This window comes from Alligator mississippiensis, chromosome 1 (assembly GCF_030867095.1).
Source record: "Alligator mississippiensis isolate rAllMis1 chromosome 1, rAllMis1, whole genome shotgun sequence".
Classification (NCBI taxonomy): domain Eukaryota; kingdom Metazoa; phylum Chordata; order Crocodylia; family Alligatoridae; genus Alligator; species Alligator mississippiensis.
The window spans coordinates 50,850,504-50,870,129 of record NC_081824.1 but is presented as its reverse complement, the minus strand read 5'-3'; the positions used below and the strand labels follow the sequence as shown (position 1 = coordinate 50,870,129).

The window sequence follows — 19,626 nt, the reverse complement described above, 5'->3', positions numbered from 1 at the left end:
TTTCTTCTGTCAACATTTTTGCTAGATTTTTTTTCTATAATTAAGTAAAGTAGTGCTGTTTCTGCCGGTTGGAGAAAGTGCTCTGGAAATTCGGTACGTCTTAAGTGGTGTCAGGTTACCTAGCAAGACTGTGCGTTGTCAGTTCCAACATTCTGAACTAATTAACAATGTTTCACTGTGCTTCTCAGCAGCCCCGGTCCTCCAGAACTAAAGAATGTTTTCTGATTTACGTGATGTCACCACCAGCCAGCTTGTTACAGTCTCTCTAGGTACCTCCCACTAAAACAGTTCAGTCGGTCTCAGAGACAAGACAAATGTTAAAAGTGAAAAGATGACTAAGAAGTTAAGTCACATGGGGTGGAAAACATGGGGGGGTGGCACTAAGAGGTCAGGCACCTACTAATGCTTCGGCAGAGTAATACTCTGAGAACGAATGGGATAGTAGCAGATGTTGCCTAAAGAATAAAAAGGGCGTTTCTTTAAGCTCAGTGCTGGGAGGGTGCCTGTCAGTTCATAAGAAACCAGGGAAAGCTGGAAAGCTTATCAGCTACACTGGATGGTACACGTGAATGCTCATTGTTGGATTTCCTTTTATGCCTTCTTCTCTCCAGCTGCGTTTCAAAATGAAGACAGACGGTGATCACAGTCAGCTAGCTACAGCTTATAGTTAAGTTTTGCTGAATTTCAACTGAATGTTAATCTGCTGTGCCTTGGGGGAAAATGCTGTAATTATTCTACTCTGCATTTGCCTTAGACAGGGTAACAATCTCCAGGAGGATATTTGGAAAATGAGTTTTAAAAAGTTTTTTTTCTAATTATTAGCTCAAAGGGATGTTTGATTGCAGTGACTTGGCTACCTGGAAAACTATATTTTCCTATGGAACTTCTGAATGCGCCACAGAGAAGCTTAGTACAAGAAGAAAATAAATTGCCTTTTAGATCCAGATTATTTATAGCTACTGCCAAAAAAAAAGTAAAGGACTATTTTATTATTTGTACTATTCTAGATTTATTTTCCCCTGAAGATTTTCTTTGTGCCTCAGTCTGAACTGTACACGGCTACTGTGGGATCTTTCTTTTTAAGCTTCTGCACCATGACTTATTTATAACGGATGTAGAATTCTGCAGACATTTACATGGATTACAGTTAATTGGTCACCTACAGAAGATAATGTGCTGCCTGCTATAATGTTCATTTGTTTGCAAAACTTAATCAGGAGATTTAAGATACAAATTTTGACCTGCAAGAAGAAATGGAACAACATGCTGTTGGAAAGTTCTGAGTCTTTGAGCCACTGTTGGGTTTGGTTTTGTTTTGAGGTTTTTTGTGATATTGGAAGACTTGTATTCCTTACTTACTGAAGCACTTTATATTTTAGAAAATAATTAAATCAGCTGTAGTTGCATGTACACAGATGCACTGATTATGACCTTAACCACCTCATAAATTATGACATATATTTTATATATGTGTGTTTTTCTGCTAAAAGCATGTTTACTATAGTTCTTCAGACTGATAGCATCTTTAACATGTTTCATTACATGTCGCTGAAAGTAGAGGCATACTAGTACATTTCTATAAACGCCTTCAAAATGGGGAAACCACTTAGCAGGCCAGACTGTTTACGTCAGAATCCTCCTTGTGTGGGGAAGGGTGAAGAAGATGAAGATCTAAATATTGAAGACTGTTATGTTCCTCAGAGGTCAATATATGATACAGTGAGACTGAATGAACAGATTGATTCAGGTTCTAAAGGAAGCCTGTCCTCAAAACATTTTGCAGATCGGACTTTACCATATAGTCATAGAACACTGGATATTAGTACTTTGTGTTCCAATGGTGCCCTTACTTCTTCCAGTGCATTTGAGCTTAGAGGTCGTGAAGCAAACAAATTAGATGAAAAAATGATCTTCGATGCACTAAAATTGAACAGTGATATAATTCGAACAGCTGGATTACCCAAAGCAAAGTCTCACACAGAAAAGAAAGAACATAGGAGATCATGGAGAATGTTTGTTCCACCCAATTTTTCAGACTATGCAAATAAAAGTGAATGCTCATTTGTTGAAACTGCTGATGTTTCAGATATAGCAAAAACAAGCAAATGGGGTACTAATTCTCTTACCTCAGAAGAGGATGACTCTGGTTTATGCAGCCCTCCAACAGAAAGGGAATCAAAACATGGCACATTATTAATAGGGGAACAACATCAAACCAGAAGTTTGTCTTCTGCAGAAGATATTCATGTAGTAGGTCAGTTCAGACCATTTTTTCCTGCAATTTACAGTAGTGAACAGAAGATCCCATCACATGCTAACAAAGAAAGCTACAAACTGACCTTGCATGATGTTTCTTCACCAGAAAAAACAGATGAGAGTGCTTCTCAGAAATATGAAAGTGATCAGGAAGAGAAAGGGAGCACATGTTATAATTTACAGAGTTGTTTGAAAGAAGACATGGCACATGGAGACCATCTCCAGGGAGATGGAGAAAACAATAATTTTACATATGACAAAAAAGTGGAAAAGGAGTATGAAGCTGAAGAACAAATTAGCACACAAGTCACAATGATAGAAAGGGACTGTGTAGCTGATGCACCTCCACATTTAGATGTTTACTGTGCAAATGTTGGTATAAACACCAGTGACATGGATTTAACAAAATATGAGATTTTGTCTGATCCAGAGGAATCTAACGTGACACATAAAGACTCAATTGAAATGGAATTCTTTAGCCAGGAGCTGGATTTAGATAATATCATAAGCTGCCCAAAAACTGTTTCAATGAGAAGTAAAGGGACTATTTGGACTACAGGCCCACAGATAGAAGCCTTGGGTACAGTCTGCAATGGCCTATTGTCTAACAAGGTAATTCAGAAAGAAAGGCATCTTGTAAATGTTCCAGCAGAAACAAAAAGCTGTTTTCTTTTTTGCTATCCTAAAAGTAGTAAACTAGTAAAGTTTTGGTGAGCAATTATTATTGCAACTAACATTTTATTTTTCATTAACTAAGAAAATCTGGTTACTGGTATTATTTGTGTAGCACGTTACAAAATGTCAGAAGTGGGTGAGATGGTCACTTTAGTAAATGAATTAGGGGCAGTTTCTGACAGGGATAATTATTTCCAGCTGTTTGGTGCACAGCTATTTATTGTCCAGATGGTGTCTGTTACTCTTCATTTGGAAAACCTCCACTGTGCATTGATCTTAGCATTCATTTTCTTACACAAATTGTGGTTAAAGGCAATGCCATTCAAGGGCATTTATGGCTCATTTATTCAGCTTGACCAGCTTTTCTTGTAAAAGGTACAAACAACAGTGTTGGATTGTTGTGGTTCCCAAAGTACGCAGATTAAAGACTTGTTGCATGTACTGAGCCCCGTTTCCTGAATCTGCATGCCAAAAATCAGATCTGAAGTTACAGTGGTATTTTACAAGCACGAGATCTTACAACATTTTCTGAGTGGTGGATGAGGTAAGAAAGTTAAGAGTGAAACTTTGTGCTAAGTAAGGAGTGTTTGTCAGGTCTGTAATTTTTTCTGCCTACTTTGGCAGAAGTTTGAGCTATTTTGGGGTTTGTTGCTAAGCTGTTCTGGTGAAGTCTAGCCTCAAAGACCATTTTAATTTGTTTTAAGCTTCTTTTTGTGACGTGTGTACATGTATTTAAAGGATGGATTCGGGAGAATAGATAAGTCCTCATTGGTTTTGAAAGATAAGGCATTTTGGAGTATAAAAGAAGTCCAGGATAACAAAGCTGTTTATAAAATGATTACCCAAAAGCAGAGAATAAAGCTTGGCACTTTTCCTTATCTAGCATGGGAGCAGCTACTCAGTTACTAGTTATAGATATTCACAAAAATTGTCTTTTTTCTTGTTTATAGCTCTCAGAAAAGTGTCGTCAACCCCAGTACTTTCTCCTGCCTGTTCAGTCCATGTTATGTACAACGTTATTGGCATGTCAGATATACAGAAAATAGCCCAACCACCTGATATCTCTTTCTTTAAAATGTGTGACTTACCATTGTGTTCCTCTTGCCCGAAAAGGAGAGTAAATGGTACGTTAGATGGGCTTCCTGCTCTTCAGGAAGCTGAAGAAGGTTGCTTTGAAAGCACTAAATGTAAACCAAAGCTGTTACTGAATGCCACTATAGAAATAGAAGGATTTAGGGTCAAAAGTTGAGCATTCTTTAGCATTGTTTATTCATCACTTATTTTTCTCTAGCCTATGTAATTAATTCAGCAGCCTTTGGCAAATTTCTGATCTCATTGACACTAGTGTCAGTTCAGCCTGTCTCAGTTGAAAGCAACTGAGGGAGCTTGAATTTATGCTAGTACTGCTATTATGATAATCTGGCACAGCAAAAGTTATAGATGCAGAAAATGCTCAGTGACTACACTTGTCCACACAGACACCTGTATTTTTCAAAAAGATCCTACAGTAATATAATAATGGGATGGCAGATTGGTTAAAGTGTCTTGCTACAGCTCTATAAGTGTAAGTTCAAACCTGTCCCTGGGCTTGTGCTGCAGGCTGTTCCAGATGACATAGTTGAAAGTAGGCACCTGGTCATTTAGGGTAGTAACTCAAAGTCACTTGAATATCATGCTAACCACATCACTCCCTTTTAAGCTGTTGACTGATGTGCCTTAACCTGCTAGTCTGATGCAATCTAGGATGAGGTGGACCTTTGACCCTTTTAAAATAGAATAATTTGTAACCTCATTGAGTATCTGCTTTGGTGTTGTTTCCCCTTCCTCTGTGCTTCACTTCCCCATTTATTCCTATTACTGACAGTTTCCTAGGCTAAGTACAGACAGTCAAAAGGCCCGAGGCTGAATCGATTCAGTCTTTGTAGGTTAAATTGAAACAGATTTAGCCTGCACAGTTTAAATAGAAACAAAAGTGACCAGACATTTACCTTTGATTCAGGAAACGCAGCCACATACCAGCCGTGGCTCAGGCCAGAAGCCAGGGGACACTAGAGTGTGGCTCTCTGGCTGTGAGTTCACTTCCCCTTCCTGCTGCCCCTGAGGTCTCTGGGATTTGCAGTCCAGAATTACAGCAGTGGTACTCTGCTGGGTTGCTCATCACTTCTTCTTCCTGCTTCCAGATGCCTTTGGGATTTGTAGTCCACAGTTGCAGCCAGCAGTAAGTGCAAGTGGGGTAACGGGTGTTTAACCCCCCTCCCTTGCCCCAGACCATGGCTGGGATTTGCTGAGGGGCAGTCCCCCCATAGACTGGGCTGCTTGCCCCCTCACTAAGCCCTCACTGCTCCAGCTAAGGAGCAGAGGGGTGGGACCAGCCCTGCTCTCTGGAGCAGACAGCACAGCCCAGCCCAGGGCTGCAAAGCATGCTGAGGGGGCTGTGATTTCACTTGAACCAGGAATGGGTCTGAGGACAAGTTAATTGGTTTGACCCAAATCAGTTACGTTTGACACTACATTCAACCAGGTTTATCTTAAACCAGCTTCAGCCATTTTGAGGTGGTTTATATATACTGAGCTTCTGTTCTGTTACAGGTTTAAACCAGTTTCTGATCACTTAAACCAGTTTATGTGTAACTTCTGTCCCTAGCCCTAAAGTCTGGTCTAAAGTTTGTCTTCTGTAACTTCAGGCCTTTGACCCTTATCCAGTCTTTGGAAATCATATCCTGTTCTCTCCCTCAGTGTGCATTTTGTTCACTCTTATGATCTACACACTGTTTGTATTCCTTCAGAATCTGCTTTTTTTTTTTTTTTGAAATGGTATACCTGTTTCTCCATGTTACACTAGCCCTTGTATTCTTTTTGTGGTCTTTCTCTATGCGTTCTCTCCTTTTGTCTGTCCTTCTGAAACACATTACTGTGATCTGAAGACAATGGGCCACTTAGTAACATGTGCAGGCAGGCAGGTTTTCATTGTACCCTGCCCTACAGTACCAGGACTGAATTTGCCCCAGTGTGCCAGCTGGAGTCAAAGCAGAACCAGTTAGAAACTGACTTTAAATTTTATATGAAATCTTTTTGTAAATATAGTACTATACCTTTAAAGATAGCATTTGTTCATTTTCCCCAAAAGTATTGTACTATCTTTGATTATGTTTAATTGTATTTAGGATGAGGTTTGTTTCAGTAAATACAATTTGTTTTTAATTATGCTATATAGCTCTGAATTAGTTTTCTGTACTAAGATGAGTGCATACTGTGTGATTTTACTTTTGATAGCCACATCACTGTTGCTTAAGCTGCTGATATCATTGGATATAACAGTACAGATGTCTCTTTGGTTTTCCAACTGCAGGTATTTCAGAAAGAGGAAATTGATCCGCTGCAGGTTAAACAACAGGAAGTAAACTGGTTAGGTCAAGGCCTTATTCAAAGTGCTGCTAAAAATGCTAGCACCAAGAACCTGGAGCATGACCTTGAAGATGTTAACACTCGGTGGAAGACTCTAAATAAAAAGGTTATTATATTGTACACCTACAAACTCCATTGCTGCCTAATTGTTTCTCCATGCACTTACAGCCTATTTATTTGTTGCCATCTTTCAAAAATGAAATTGAAATATATTCATAATGGTGTCAAGATTGTGCTACCTTAATATAGTTGCTTTCCTTGTAATTTTCTTTAAGAAAAAAAGTCTGTCTCATTAATCAGCAGTGTGTGGCTGTTATTTCTGTCAGATTTTCTGTAGGTTTTGTCTTAGGGTACTAAGTGAGGACTGATTTCCTCAGGACTACATGATCCCCTCTGGTTATGCAGAGGAGAGGGGAGTTTAATAAACTAGAAAGTGCCCACATAAATAGGAAAGGTAGTGGCACTGTTTGTTCTCAGCCTCTTAGTCATTTCTCTCCCTTCATCATCTATGGTGAATTCTTCCTATTGTATTTTCATTCACTATGCTATATGTTTGTATTCCAGTAATACTTTAAGCAACAATAGAGTACAGCTCTCTGGCCAGAAGCAAGTTTCCTTTAAAGTACCTCAGAGCTTTTTCAGTGCTATAACCCTCATCAGTAACCACTGCTTTGAAAGCGTGACTTTGTAGCTTTGGTTTCTTTTGTATGCCATTAAAAGTTCTGGTACATCCATGCAAAAAACAGCAGTTGTTGAAAATGTGATATAGCAGTGGTGAGAAGTAGGAAAAGTCCCCATTGTCTCAGGCTCCGCCTCTCAGAAGGGATGATGCAGTGGAGCAGCAGATGCTCATGATTCATGGATCTGTCGTCTCCTTCCCTGCCTTTTGAACTATGAAGAGAGTATTGTCCCATAATAAGGGCTGCAGTTCTGGATCCTTGGCTGAATCTTTTTACAAGGGAGCCCTTGTAAAGTGCACACTTCCTAGAAGCGTGTTTCATGACACTATCTCACACTGGTATTATTGTACAACATTACTGTACATCATGGGAGTATTTTCTGTAATGGATTACTGAGGTGATTTAGTTTCCTAAGACCCAGCATCATTCCTTTAAATAAAAGACCACAGTCTAATAGAGAATGTGGTATTTTGAGGCCTAGCTCATAGCTACCTTAGCATAGTTTTAAAATGATAGGTGTGTTGTTATAAAGAACTATCAAATTAAAGTGCACTAGTGTAATAATGACAGCCATTCTGCAATCCTTAGTTACTTTGAAGAAGTACAAGTTAAAAGGAAAGAAATATAAATAATAATCTGTCATTCAGGTTGTTCAGCGTGCTGCTCAGCTGCAAGAAGCCCTCCTTCATTGTGGGAGATTCCAGGATGCCCTTGAATCTCTGCTTAGCTGGCTCATTGATACAGAAGATCTTGTGGCCAATCAGAAGCCCCCATCTGCTGAATTCAAAGTTGTGAAGGCCCAAATACAAGAACAGAAAGTAAGCAAACATTATTCCTTCAGATTCAGGTTCTCTCCACTCCACCTCTCTCCACTTCATGAGGATAATGAGTTTCTATGTCAAAGCATTAAGTCTGCTCAAGTATATTGTATTACAGTGAAACATACGGGATATTTAAAACAGCCATGCATTCCTTACTGTAATGCATGCATTCCCTTCTCAGGACTTGATTGCATAATGTGATGCACACTCTTTATTCTCACTGTCATTGGATCTTAAGGGTTCAGACAGAAGTGCAGCTCCTCGCTGTAACTCAGAATGCTTTGCAGGAAGTATTCTGAGTTGCAGTGATCCCCCAGACTAAACAGAAGTTCACTGCTGGTTCCAGCGGGGAGGGGAATCTAGCTGCTGGCTGTCAGCCTGCAGCCAGTTTCCCCTAGCAATGGCTCCTTCTCAGCCTGTCCCTGTTTTCAGAATGGGAGGGGGGAAAGGAAACTGAGGAAGCCTATTCTAGGGGTTTCCCAGCCATCGCTGGAGGGTGGGGTGGGTGAATTGGAGCCTCTCGCCACCTCAGAGGGGCTCCAGTATACCCCACCCTACCCTCTAGTGGGGGCTGAAGAAGCCCCAAATCCAACTCCCTCCAACCCCTTTCCCTCCCCCCCCCCCCCCCCCCCCCATTCTGAAAACAGCAGCAGGCTAGGAGCTTCGTAGACACAAATTACAGGAGACACTCTGCATCTTCATCTGAACTCTTATGCAATGAGGGCTCAGATTTTCACCTGATCAGCTGTTTTTGAAGCAGTGTGTAGTCATGCACTTGTTTGCCCATGACTAGAGACTGCTTTCTGTGGCCAGGTCAAGAGAAAATTGACATTTCTGTTTGTGCCCTAAGATGGGGTCAATCCTGTGGGCAGTGGGGTGTGCTGGAGTTGTGCTGTTATCTTTTCCTGTAGACATTGGGTTGTTATTACTTCTAGAATCTTCAGAATCACCAGAAATGGAGCTCAGAAGCCAGATGAGATTGTGCATTATGACCCATAGTCAGTTTCCTATTTAGATGGAGATACAGTCAATGGAGTCTAAGGTTGTAGTATGCAATACACCACTCTGGGCTGACAGATAGGTGGAGTTTCTGCAAGTAATTAAAAATAGTGAGGAAAAAATAGGAAGATCATTAGGTTTTAGACCAAGATATATAAGACAGCTGACATGGGGAACTGAGTAACTAGGTCCAAGTGACCCATAGAAAATGCAACTTGTTCCATATATATATATATATATATATATTTACTAAGCCTCATTAGATGTCTAGTTTGTTCATAAATACTCACACAAATTATATTACTAAAATATCTTAAATATGAAACTTTCCTGGGTGGATATCAAAAACATTTTCCCTTGGGCCTACGCACCATTAGTGGTGTCTATACAGCTGCCCCACATAAAAGCCAATTAATATACTTGTTTACGGGAAGGGGTCATTTTGGGGACAAGGACCTATGCCAGTTTTGACTGACAGAGAAACAATTAGGAATTCCAAATCAGAAAGGTCTCTTTTTCCAATATTGGTATTTTAACAGTAATGCCAAGATTACTTTGCCATTGCCCTTTTACATAAAGTTATAATATTTCACAAGACCTTGAAAGTCTCCTTGCCTTTCCTCCTCTCTGTGTTGATACAGTTGTCCTTAGTAATTTGATTTTGGTTTTTTTGCTTTAACTCCAGCTTCTCCAGAGATTGCTGGATGACCGCAAACCTACTGTTGAGGTAATCAAGCGTGAAGGGGAGAAAATTGCAGAGTCAGCAGAACCTGCTGATAAAGTGAAAATCTTGAAACAGTTGAGTCTCCTGGATAGTAGATGGGATGCATTGCTCAGTAAAGCTGAAACAAGGTACTTGAAATTCTTAATTCCTCTGAGAAATATAGGTACAGCAGGAGATAGATAGCAAGAAGCAGCATGCAGAACTGCATAGTCTGAAATTGCATAAGCACTATCGTTGTTGTTATATCAAATTTTTGTGCCTAGACGTGGAATAATAGTTGCTTACAAAGATGTGCAACAGAAAATGGTTTGAACTGATCATCACATATCAAAACTAAAATATTTGACTCATTTTACTACCAGTAAAGATGTAAGAATTTACTGGGATGATTTGCACATAGTACTTCTGATTACCTGGGACACCAAACCTACATTAGTACAGGTACAATATAGGTTACTTGATGGAGAAACCATGTCTTCACTGTTCTGCATAGCACCAAGCGTAAGAGTAGCACTCAACAAATAATAAGATGGTTCTTTGAACTGTCAAATCCTCATATATATAGCTACAAATAAAGGACACAACTCCTAGGCATCTCCTTTTCAAATGAAGGTAGTCTCTATAATTGATTTTCAGCAACTATTTTGGTCCTCATCCTGTTAGTTACTGAGCTCCTTATATGAGGTGCTGATCTCTCTCAGCTTCCAATAAATCAAAAAAGGGCCATCACTGCTCAGAACTGTATCAAGAAATCAGAAGACACAGCTTCTTTCCCAAACAGCTGGAAGTCAGATCAGATAAGCACAACTTTTGAGAAGGTTAACATGAACAGTGCAAATATCTTTGAAGAAAACAATATTGAAATGCTTGGCAGAAGAAATGTGCTTACAGAAGAGGGATTTGAGAAAAGATTGCTTTATTCATAAAAGAAGGAAAGGGGGAGCTGTAAGTTTAAGAGATGCTATGGAAGAAGGTACAAAATTCATAATGAGATGGTTTGGGAAGACACAGATTAAATGGACAATGCATCATTACAGTGCATAAAAGTTGAATGTTTTTATCCATATGAGGAAAATGAAGATTCAGGCCTTTAGGCTTTTTTGAACTACTCTGATTCTTTCTAATCCTTTTGCCCTTCTCTATGTATGTTGCTGCTTGAGCATTCTTCTCTGCACTCATAATAATAGTAATAACCTGCATACCAAAAGAAATTAGTAGCTTTGGCTAATAGACTGTAATACAATTTTATATGTTAAAAATACAAGGATCCATGACCCATTAACTGAAGTAAATGTTAATTTAATATAATGCTATTATCCCAGTCTGGTGAAACTTATTTTCAAATCAAATTATAAGTTGCCTAAGCCATCTGTGGCAATAAGCTTGCCTCCATAATTCTTTAATTGTACTCTGCACTACAAGAAAACTAAGAGCAGCAAAAGACAGTCTTGGGTGGAAATGGATTTTATTCATAATGTTTTTATAGGAATAATATGAAACATCTAGTATTTTATATAGAACAGATTTTATATAGAACAAATTTCTGTATCACTCAAAATAGCCTGCCTAGAGTGAAGTTTATAAAAGAGCAGGATTGGAAGAACTAACTGCAGACAAGATCCCCATCAGATATATTAGAAATATTTAAAATGTTGCAGATGTTGTTTCCTTAGTTTATTGGTGAAGTGTATCTACTTTATTAATACTAATACTCCATTTATTTCTGTGGAAATGTGGAATGTAAACTTTTGACCAAATATGATGTCACTGAACAAATATTTTAAGGATTTTTTTTCAGTTTTCAGGAACATTTCTTTATTAAATAAAGCACTTAAGTGTAAGTCTGTTTAAATCAGTTTAACTAAAAGCATGTGCTTCATGTTAACTAGAAACTTAAGCACTTGCCTAAATAGGAGTGACCCATATACTTAAGTATTTTGCTGAATTGAGTTTTAAAATATTTTTGAATGAATGTGGAATACAGTGAAATTTATTTCATTAACAAAAGGTACCAATTACTTGAATTGCTTGGTCAGCCAGTATGACTTTTGAAGTCTTTCTTATTAAGTGTACTTTTAGTTGGTTGACGATTTACCTTGTTTTTCTTTCTATACTGTGGATGTGTTTCTATTCCAGATAGCTGGTTTCTGCAGGAATGTTTAGGATTTTTTTGGTGGTGAAGGGCTGAAAGTTTTTGTTGAATATTTCATACATACTTCATCACAAACATGACCTTTATCTTGGCATGTTTATAGGAATCGTCAGTTGGAAGGTATCTCAGTGGTAGCACAGAAGTTCCATGAAACTTTAGAACCACTGGTTGAGTGGCTGACCACCACTGAGAAAAGGCTTGCAAATGCTGAACCCATTGGAACACAGGCTTTGAAATTACAACAACAGATTTCTCAGCATAAAGTAAGATATAAACTTGATATATGCATGATCTTTTTTTAAGTGAGTTTATGAAGTACAGAATAATTAGAAACTCTGTTGTGGTGATTGGTTGGTTATTTTTCCCCCCTGCATTACTTTAAGTTTGATACATTTTCATTCTTAATTGTCAATGAAGCCATTTTCTTTCTGTTGATTTTTGATTCCATTCATATTATCCTTTGTGTTTATGACCCTTTTTCGTTATTTTTTCATTATTTCTAAAACTTCATTTAGGCCCTAGAAGATGACATCCTCACTCACAGTAAAAGTTTACATCAAGCCGTTAGTATTGGCCAGTCTTTAAAGACTCTGAGCTCCAGGGAGGATAAAGATATGGTTCAGGAAAAGCTAGATTCTTCCCAAGCCTGGTATATTGAGATGCAAGAGAAGAGCAGCAACAGAGCCGAGCTGCTCCAACAAGCCTATTGCAATGCTCAGATTTTTGGGGAGGATGAAGTTGAATTGATGAACTGGTTGAATGAAGTCCATGACAAACTGAGTAAACTATCAATCCAAGATTACAACACAGACTTACTTGTGAAACAACACACTGAGCTGCTGGTATTTTTATTTCTTTTCTGTTCAATTTATAGTTTTATTTTTACTTCTTCTACCATTTATTTTTCCCATTAATATATTTTGTTTGAAAAAGGCAAATGGCCTATATTAGCTAAATATAATTTGTATATATAATTTATTTTCTTACACAAATGGCATCTTCTTTTAGGTTCTTCAGGAGGAGATTCTGCTCAGAAAAGAAAATGTTGATCAGGCCATACAAAATGGATTAGAACTTCTCAAGCAAACAACAGGTAAGAACTTTGAGGAAACTATAACTCAGCAGCTTTTTTTCCTCATACTTGCAAATGACCATGAAAAAATTAAATTCATGCTTGTAAATATGAGTCCTGATACATTGGCTAGAGCTGTGGTAATTGTATATTTTGATAACATTTGAAGCCAGGGCAAGTTATGTCTTTAGGCCAAATTCTCTAAGAGAAGAAAATGCCAGTAAAGTCAGTGGAATTTATGCCTGAAAAAACTGGGTTCTTTTTTTTCTGGTGGAAAATTATTTCAGCAAACCTGCATTCCATTCTTACTAGCAAGTTATGAACATTACTCATGATGTAGGGCTATTTGGCACAAGACAGTTGTTTCTCTGGAGAGGCTCGCGAATGAACTAGAGATTAGACTACCTTTTACTGCAAGAGACAAGCTGCGTCCTCCAGATCAGAGCAAGTATTATGGGAAAGGTTGCATTCCAATTGCACACAACATGTCTGGTTTGCAGATCAACATCTATCTAAACTTTCCAGTGTTCCAAGTTCTTGAACTCCCTACAACACATGCATGATTGGGGAAATAAAATTCCCTCTCTTACAAATTAGAAATTATACCATGTGATAAAATCTAAATATATAGGAATAAATCTACTGTGGAATCTCTGGTTTTGTTTTGGTCATGTGCTGTGCATCTAGCAACTGATAAATGGACTGTATGATTTAAAGAATAATGTAATACTTACTTTTAGTTGAAAATCATTTGATATTTTACAGGTTTGTCCTTGCATTTTCATTGATACTTGTTATAACATAATTTAATCTTTACAAAACTGATTGTGAATTTCAGGGTTACTTTTTTCAGTCTGTGTCTGAATAAAGAGGTGTGGAATTTTAAATCTTAACTTTTTAAAACCCAAGAGAGTGAGGACCATTTCCCTGTTTCCCAAGATATAACAAGAGATGGAGTCAGCCCCCAGAGTTTGGCTATAGACCTGCACTGGCCCAAAGATGGGCCTGGAATAGCCTGAGGGACAGACCCTTGGCTAATGTAAATTGTTGTAGCTCCACTGACATCGCTTGAACTTTGACAGTTTGCATCAGCCGAGGATCCCCATAAGGCTCTTGTTTGTGTCAGTCTGCCAATTAAACATAGACTAAAAACAGAAGTTGTTTTTGTTATGGCATCAGCTGTACTGAGATGTGTCCTAAAGCTGGTCCGATTGATCAGCAAAAAAAGGTGTTGCCATTGTCCTCCAGGGTTGAGCCCCTGCCCCTCCCGGAATTTCAGGGGCCCAATTCTGTGAGACAATGGCCCTGGGTGCTATGCCCCAACCTGGGGGGCAACAGCTTTAAAGTACACCCTGGGAATCGTAGTGGAGTTGCCTGTAGTAGTGCCATATGTGCGCATGGGGAATCCCTGGCTAGGGGATTCCTGAGGCTGCTCTACAAGCAGGGGAACCCAGGCAAGTGTTCCTGGGACTTCAGGGGCCCAATCCGGTGTGCCCTGAGAATTCCCTGCAAGGAAATTCAGGGAATTCTTAGGCCCCTGAAGCCACCGGAGCACCTGTCCGGGGGCGGCTGGAGAGCACAGACATCTCTGGGCTGCTCACGCTCTCTTGCTATAAAGCTAACAGACATTTGCCACAGAAAAGTGGTGCAAATGTATATCGCCTGTTATCATGGCTATGATTCTGGGCATTTGTGGAATGGCAAGGGGCATGGACATGTGTTTGCTTGGGCTTCGTGCTGCCTTAAACATTTTTATAGAGACACAGAGGTCATGTCTATTTTCAACCATAGAAATAAATACATTTTTCAGGGTTTCTGTTTTGTTCTGGATTTTGTTGCATTGATGTGAAATAACATGGCTTTAAAATTTTAGGTGATGAAGTAGTAATTATTCAAGATAAACTGGAAGGCATTAAAGCCAGGTACAAGGATCTTAATGAATTGAGTTTGGATGTGTCGAAGACTTTAGAACAGGCTCTTCAGCTTGCTGGCCAGCTGCATTCAACTCATGAGGAGCTCTGTGCATGGCTTGACAAAGTAGAAGTGGAATTGCTTTCATATGAAGCTCAAATCCCTACTGGTGAAGAATTAAGCCAAGCACAAGGAAGACAAAAGGTATGTTCTAAAAGGTGCAAGCTGTATTTATTTCTGTTTATAAAGGCTTCTGCCATAGGTTAACTTCTATTGCCTTAGGCATCTCTTGCAAAATAATTGTAATTTGGCACTGGATCAACTTTCTGACTAAAATTAACACAATAAAGAATCATAATCTCTTCCTAGAGTCACATGGCATGGTCACTTATGAGATTAGGCTGCAGTTTATTATTAGCTCAGCAGGAGAAAAGTTACATTGCGCTTTTGTTCGGTATGCTACCTAGCCCTGGGAAAAATCTTAAGTTGTCAAAGTTATTTTTGTTCCTCATTTATGACGTGGACAAGAATGGAAAAAAAGGGAAGAAGAAGAAAAAGTAAGACTTATAAAAATAGCCTACATTTAAGACATAGTATAAATTTCAGGTTAATAATAGACATTTTTTAAAATTAAAAACTGTCCAGTGTTAACAGGACGCTATCAACACCATGGCATGAAATAGGTTACTAAACACACTAATTTTAGAAACCAGAGTTTAAAAAAAATATATATATATGTTTGCATGTGGAGTTAAAAAATTGATCCTATGATGATTTGTTCAGAATTAAAGCCAGTCATTGTTCTTCTAAAAATGTACTTGACTTCAACTCTCATTTTGTACTATTTGAGACTTAATTTTATTTGTTGATGAATTTGTTCCTCAGGGGGTTACAGAGGGCAAAGAATACGTGTTGGTTTTCTTCTCTTTGTTTGCTTGATTAAAGACTGACAACACTATTGAATTCCAGAGAATGACAGTCTGCCCTGTTGACTGGAGAAACGTTTTTAAGTTTTGTTCTGTAGAACACTTCCCTTCAGGAATCACCTGCTTTTCTGTCAAACAACGTACAATAACAAAGGCCAATGTAACTGAGCTGAAAATAAATGTGCCAATTTTTCCCTTTTGTTTGCCTAGAAAACATTTTAGTGCTTACATTTTGGAGTAGAATAAAAACATGTGCAAGCTTCATGTGCTGAGCTCTTTTGCAGGCATGTTTATTTTAAATGGTCTTTTTCAGGAATTGAAAAAAGAAGCAAAGAGCAACAAAGGCTTATTGGACACCCTCAATGAAGTTAGCAGTGCCTTGCTGGAACTGGTGCCATGGAGAGCGAGAGAGGGACTAGACAAAATGATAACTGAGGACAATAAACGGTACAGATTGGTGAACGACACTATAGCTCAGAAAGTGGAGGAGATTGATGCTGCTGTACTTAGATCTCAGCAGGTACTAAAAATAATTTATGTTGTTTGTGCAGTAAAAATTGTCTCTGGGAATCCATACCTGAACAAAGGGTTTTACTTAATAATGTTGCCATGCATTTGTTATGCTTGAGTAACAGAAGGCCTGTTTGAATAGAATGTCACTGCACTGTTCAGACATGAGAGCTGGAGCAAAGCTAATCTGCACATTGTTGTGGCCATCTGCTTCATTGTTGACACAAACCTTAAAGATCAACCTTGTAGTTAAATCACCCTGATCACAGTACTTTAGGGGAAATTGAGCAGGAATAAGAACTGCAATATGAGGTTGTGAATTCCCCCAGGGAAGCACTTGCTTGAGAGCTCCTCTATCCAGGTCTGTCTGGTCTTTCATTGCTCCTAATGTGGGGTGAGCCCAAGGTGCTTCTGACTCTTAGACTCCCTCCCTGACCCTTGCTTAGTTCAGCTCCAGAGCAAGGAAGTTTATGCCTACAAAGGAGACAGGAGTACTCCCTGAACTCTTAAGCAGCGAAGCAGACAGCTCATATTCAATTAAGGCATTTAATGCGAGTCGGGGCAGAGAGGAGCAAATGCGACACAGCAAAAAGTCTCTGGCCCCCTCCAAAGGCTTAAGCAGTCCCTCTGTCTCCAACCCAGTCTGCACAACCCAGTAGATGCTTAACTATTCTCTCTCTAGGGCTAGGGGCAGACATTTAAAAAGCCAGAGCCTGAATTGATTCAACCTTTGCAGGATAGTTTAACCTGCCGTGGTTGAACTGATTTATAGCTGTACAGACATTCACTCTGGACTGAAGAAATGCAGGCGCATGCCTGCAGTTGCTCAGGCCAAGCGCTGGGGGGGGCACTAGAGTGTGCCCTCAGCTGCAGGGAAGCTGTGCTGGAGGGGGATGTGGGGGGGGATGTGGCCAGCCCAGGTTGTAGTTTTGGCTGAACTGGCCAGAGAGGGGTTTAATTCCTACCTCCCGGTCCCACTGGCAGGGACACCCCTCTACTGGGAGCTCCCCCCTCGCTGGTGCAGCGGTGGGACCAGGCACAGCTAGAGGCAGGCTGGCATGGCTCCTGAGGAGCAGGGATGGGGATTATTCCCACTATCCCCGAGAGATCGCAGATGGGTCTGCCCACCTCGACTGCCATCACTGCCACTTGCTCACTCCCTCCTTGGGGCAGCTTGCAGAATAAGCCCCCTACTGCCCCCTCCACCAGATGCCAGAGGGAGGGGGGAATAACTGCTCTCCCTGCCATCCACCTAAGGGGCCCTGCCAGCCGCTGTCTGGCAGCACCCTTGCCCTGCCACTGCAGTGGTAAGGGGGCAGGGCTCTTGATGGGGGCATGTCCCCTGTCATGGTGTGGCTTTCAAGCCCCTTTCCGGTGGGGGGGGTGGGGGGCATGCTGTGGGACAGGTAGAGCTGCAGCAGACTGCACACAGGAGCCAGAGCCCCCCCCCCAGCACTGCCACCACAGTCCGTACCAGCTTTCCCCGCCCCTCAGTGTGGCCCCCTGCTGGGAAGGGGCTCATGCTCTGGGAAACTGTGATGGGCTGCTGCCCCCATCACGGTCACTCCCCCTTCACCACTCCAGTGGTCAGGTGGGGGTGGGGCTAGACTGACTGGCAGGGCCCCTTAGGCAGGGGCAGGGAACAAAGTTATTCCCATGGGGGACCATAGTAGCGTCTGCCTGGCTTGACCACCGCCACTGTTCGCTCTGTGTCCAGGGCAAGCAGCAGAATAACCCTCCTCCCTGCCCCACCAGCCGGTGTCTGGCCTCGTCCCTGCCCGGCTGCTGAAGGAGCGAGGGGGGAGCGACCATGATGGCAGCAGCAGTTCTTGTCACGGTTTCCCTGGAGCACGAGCCCCTTCCAAGCAGGGAGGCTGCACTGAGGGGTGGGGAAAGCCACTGAGAACCATGGAGGTGCTGGGGGGGCTCTGGCCCCCTCCCAGTCAGAAACTGTTTTAAACCTGTAACAGAATGGACGTTAAGGGCACAGAAACTAGTTTCAAAATGTCTGAAACCGGTTTGAGATAAACCTGATTGAATATAGCATCAGACTTAAGACTTTCTGATCACTTAAACTGGTGTAATGTCTGTCCCTAGCCTGGATGACTTAGCCCTGAGCCTCAGTGTTATGTGGCTGTTTGTTCTCTTCACACTCTTCAGCTCTCTAGCCAACCCCCTGCTTTTCAGGTTGTTCTCTCCATTTTGATGCTTACGTCCATCTCTTCCCTTAATACCTCCTGGGCATCAGCACCAAAGGATGTTTATAAAGCTTACCTGAAGCATCAGCAGGGCCGTTCAGTGCTTTGTTGCTGGAGGTCCACTGGGTCTCATTCCAACCCTCCTGCATGTTGACAGCACTAGCCTATTAGCCCTTCATTTCCTACATACAAGCTAGTCAGGGAAACCGAGGCACACAACATTATTATGACATGAACACATTTAAACTAGGAATATTACAGTAAAACCATAATATGTTACAGAGGTCCTGTATCTTGCATTTCATGCTATATTAAATGTATGGTTTTCCAGATTCTTAACTGATTTAAATAGGTGCAGTTCCATTGAAGTCATATCCATTGAACATCTGGCCTATTGTATTTTCACTGCCTTTTTTACTCCAGGTGTAAAACAAAACTTTTTCCTCAAAAATGAGAAATAATAGTTGTGAGTGTTTTTAAACTTCTCATAGTAAATAGATAAGTATTTTTTTAGAATAGGTTCTTACAAATGAAGTCACACATTCAGTCACACATTTAGCTACCTGATGACATATGCAAACCAGCAATGTAACTTTTTCCAGTTTCTATTTACTGTTCATTTTGCTAGTGCAAAAATACAAGTGGAGATTTCTGTAGTGCCACTAGTACTCAGAAAAGAGGCTTTACTGGGCCTCAGAAAGGTAGAAAGTGTATATGTCAGAGTAACAAACTTGTTTTAGAAGCCAAACTGCAAAAGAATTGGTGGTAGCTGGAAGTCCCAGAATACTAATAAATACAATAAATACTTGTCATAATTTAAATATATTCTGAGTATCCTAGCATTTTAAACCATTCACTCTGAATGTTTTTCTTCTCTCATCCAAAACCTTTACGTATTAAAAGCTTGATCTCTATGGGCATGAGGCAGGCAAGGAGTATACATGGCTCTTCAGAAGTAGGTTTCCGTCCTTATCTGCCACACCCAGGACATTTCAGAATTTTCCCTTGTTGAGGAAGCCAGAAGAGTTAATGCAGAGCTGGCCATGTTGACTCCAGGAACAACATATTGGAAAGAAGCCAACTGCCTGCCCAAGATAACAGTAACTGTCAGAAAAATGGAAGAGAAACTGAAGTGGGGTAAAAGTGCTAAGTTAGTAGTACTACAAAGGACTGAAAGTGTTTGGTAATGGATAAAAGCACAATGGAAAAGCATGTGGTTTAATGAGGAGAGGAAGTGGGTGGATTTGGTGGGTGGCACTTTGAAGATGTAAAGTTATGTGACGGAATTGTTGAAGTC

The 19,626-nt window shown here is 40.4% G+C and overlaps 1 protein-coding gene across 18 annotated transcripts in view; it reads left to right on the top strand.

The window, feature by feature from the left end:
• Positions 1-19,626, top strand: part of DST (dystonin) — a 494,468-nt gene that overhangs the window by 380,685 nt on the left and 94,157 nt on the right. For all 18 annotated transcript variants that reach the window (XM_019496873.2, XM_019496902.2, XM_059730546.1 and 15 more), the window contains 8 exons: positions 6,281-6,442; positions 7,664-7,834; positions 9,522-9,688; positions 11,816-11,975; positions 12,228-12,554; positions 12,721-12,805; positions 14,658-14,899; positions 15,935-16,141. In XM_019496873.2, the coding sequence (XP_019352418.1) occupies positions 6,281-6,442; positions 7,664-7,834; positions 9,522-9,688; positions 11,816-11,975; positions 12,228-12,554; positions 12,721-12,805; positions 14,658-14,899; positions 15,935-16,141 (1,521 nt within the window). The remainder of the gene's footprint in view (positions 1-6,280; positions 6,443-7,663; positions 7,835-9,521; positions 9,689-11,815; positions 11,976-12,227; positions 12,555-12,720; positions 12,806-14,657; positions 14,900-15,934; positions 16,142-19,626) is intronic.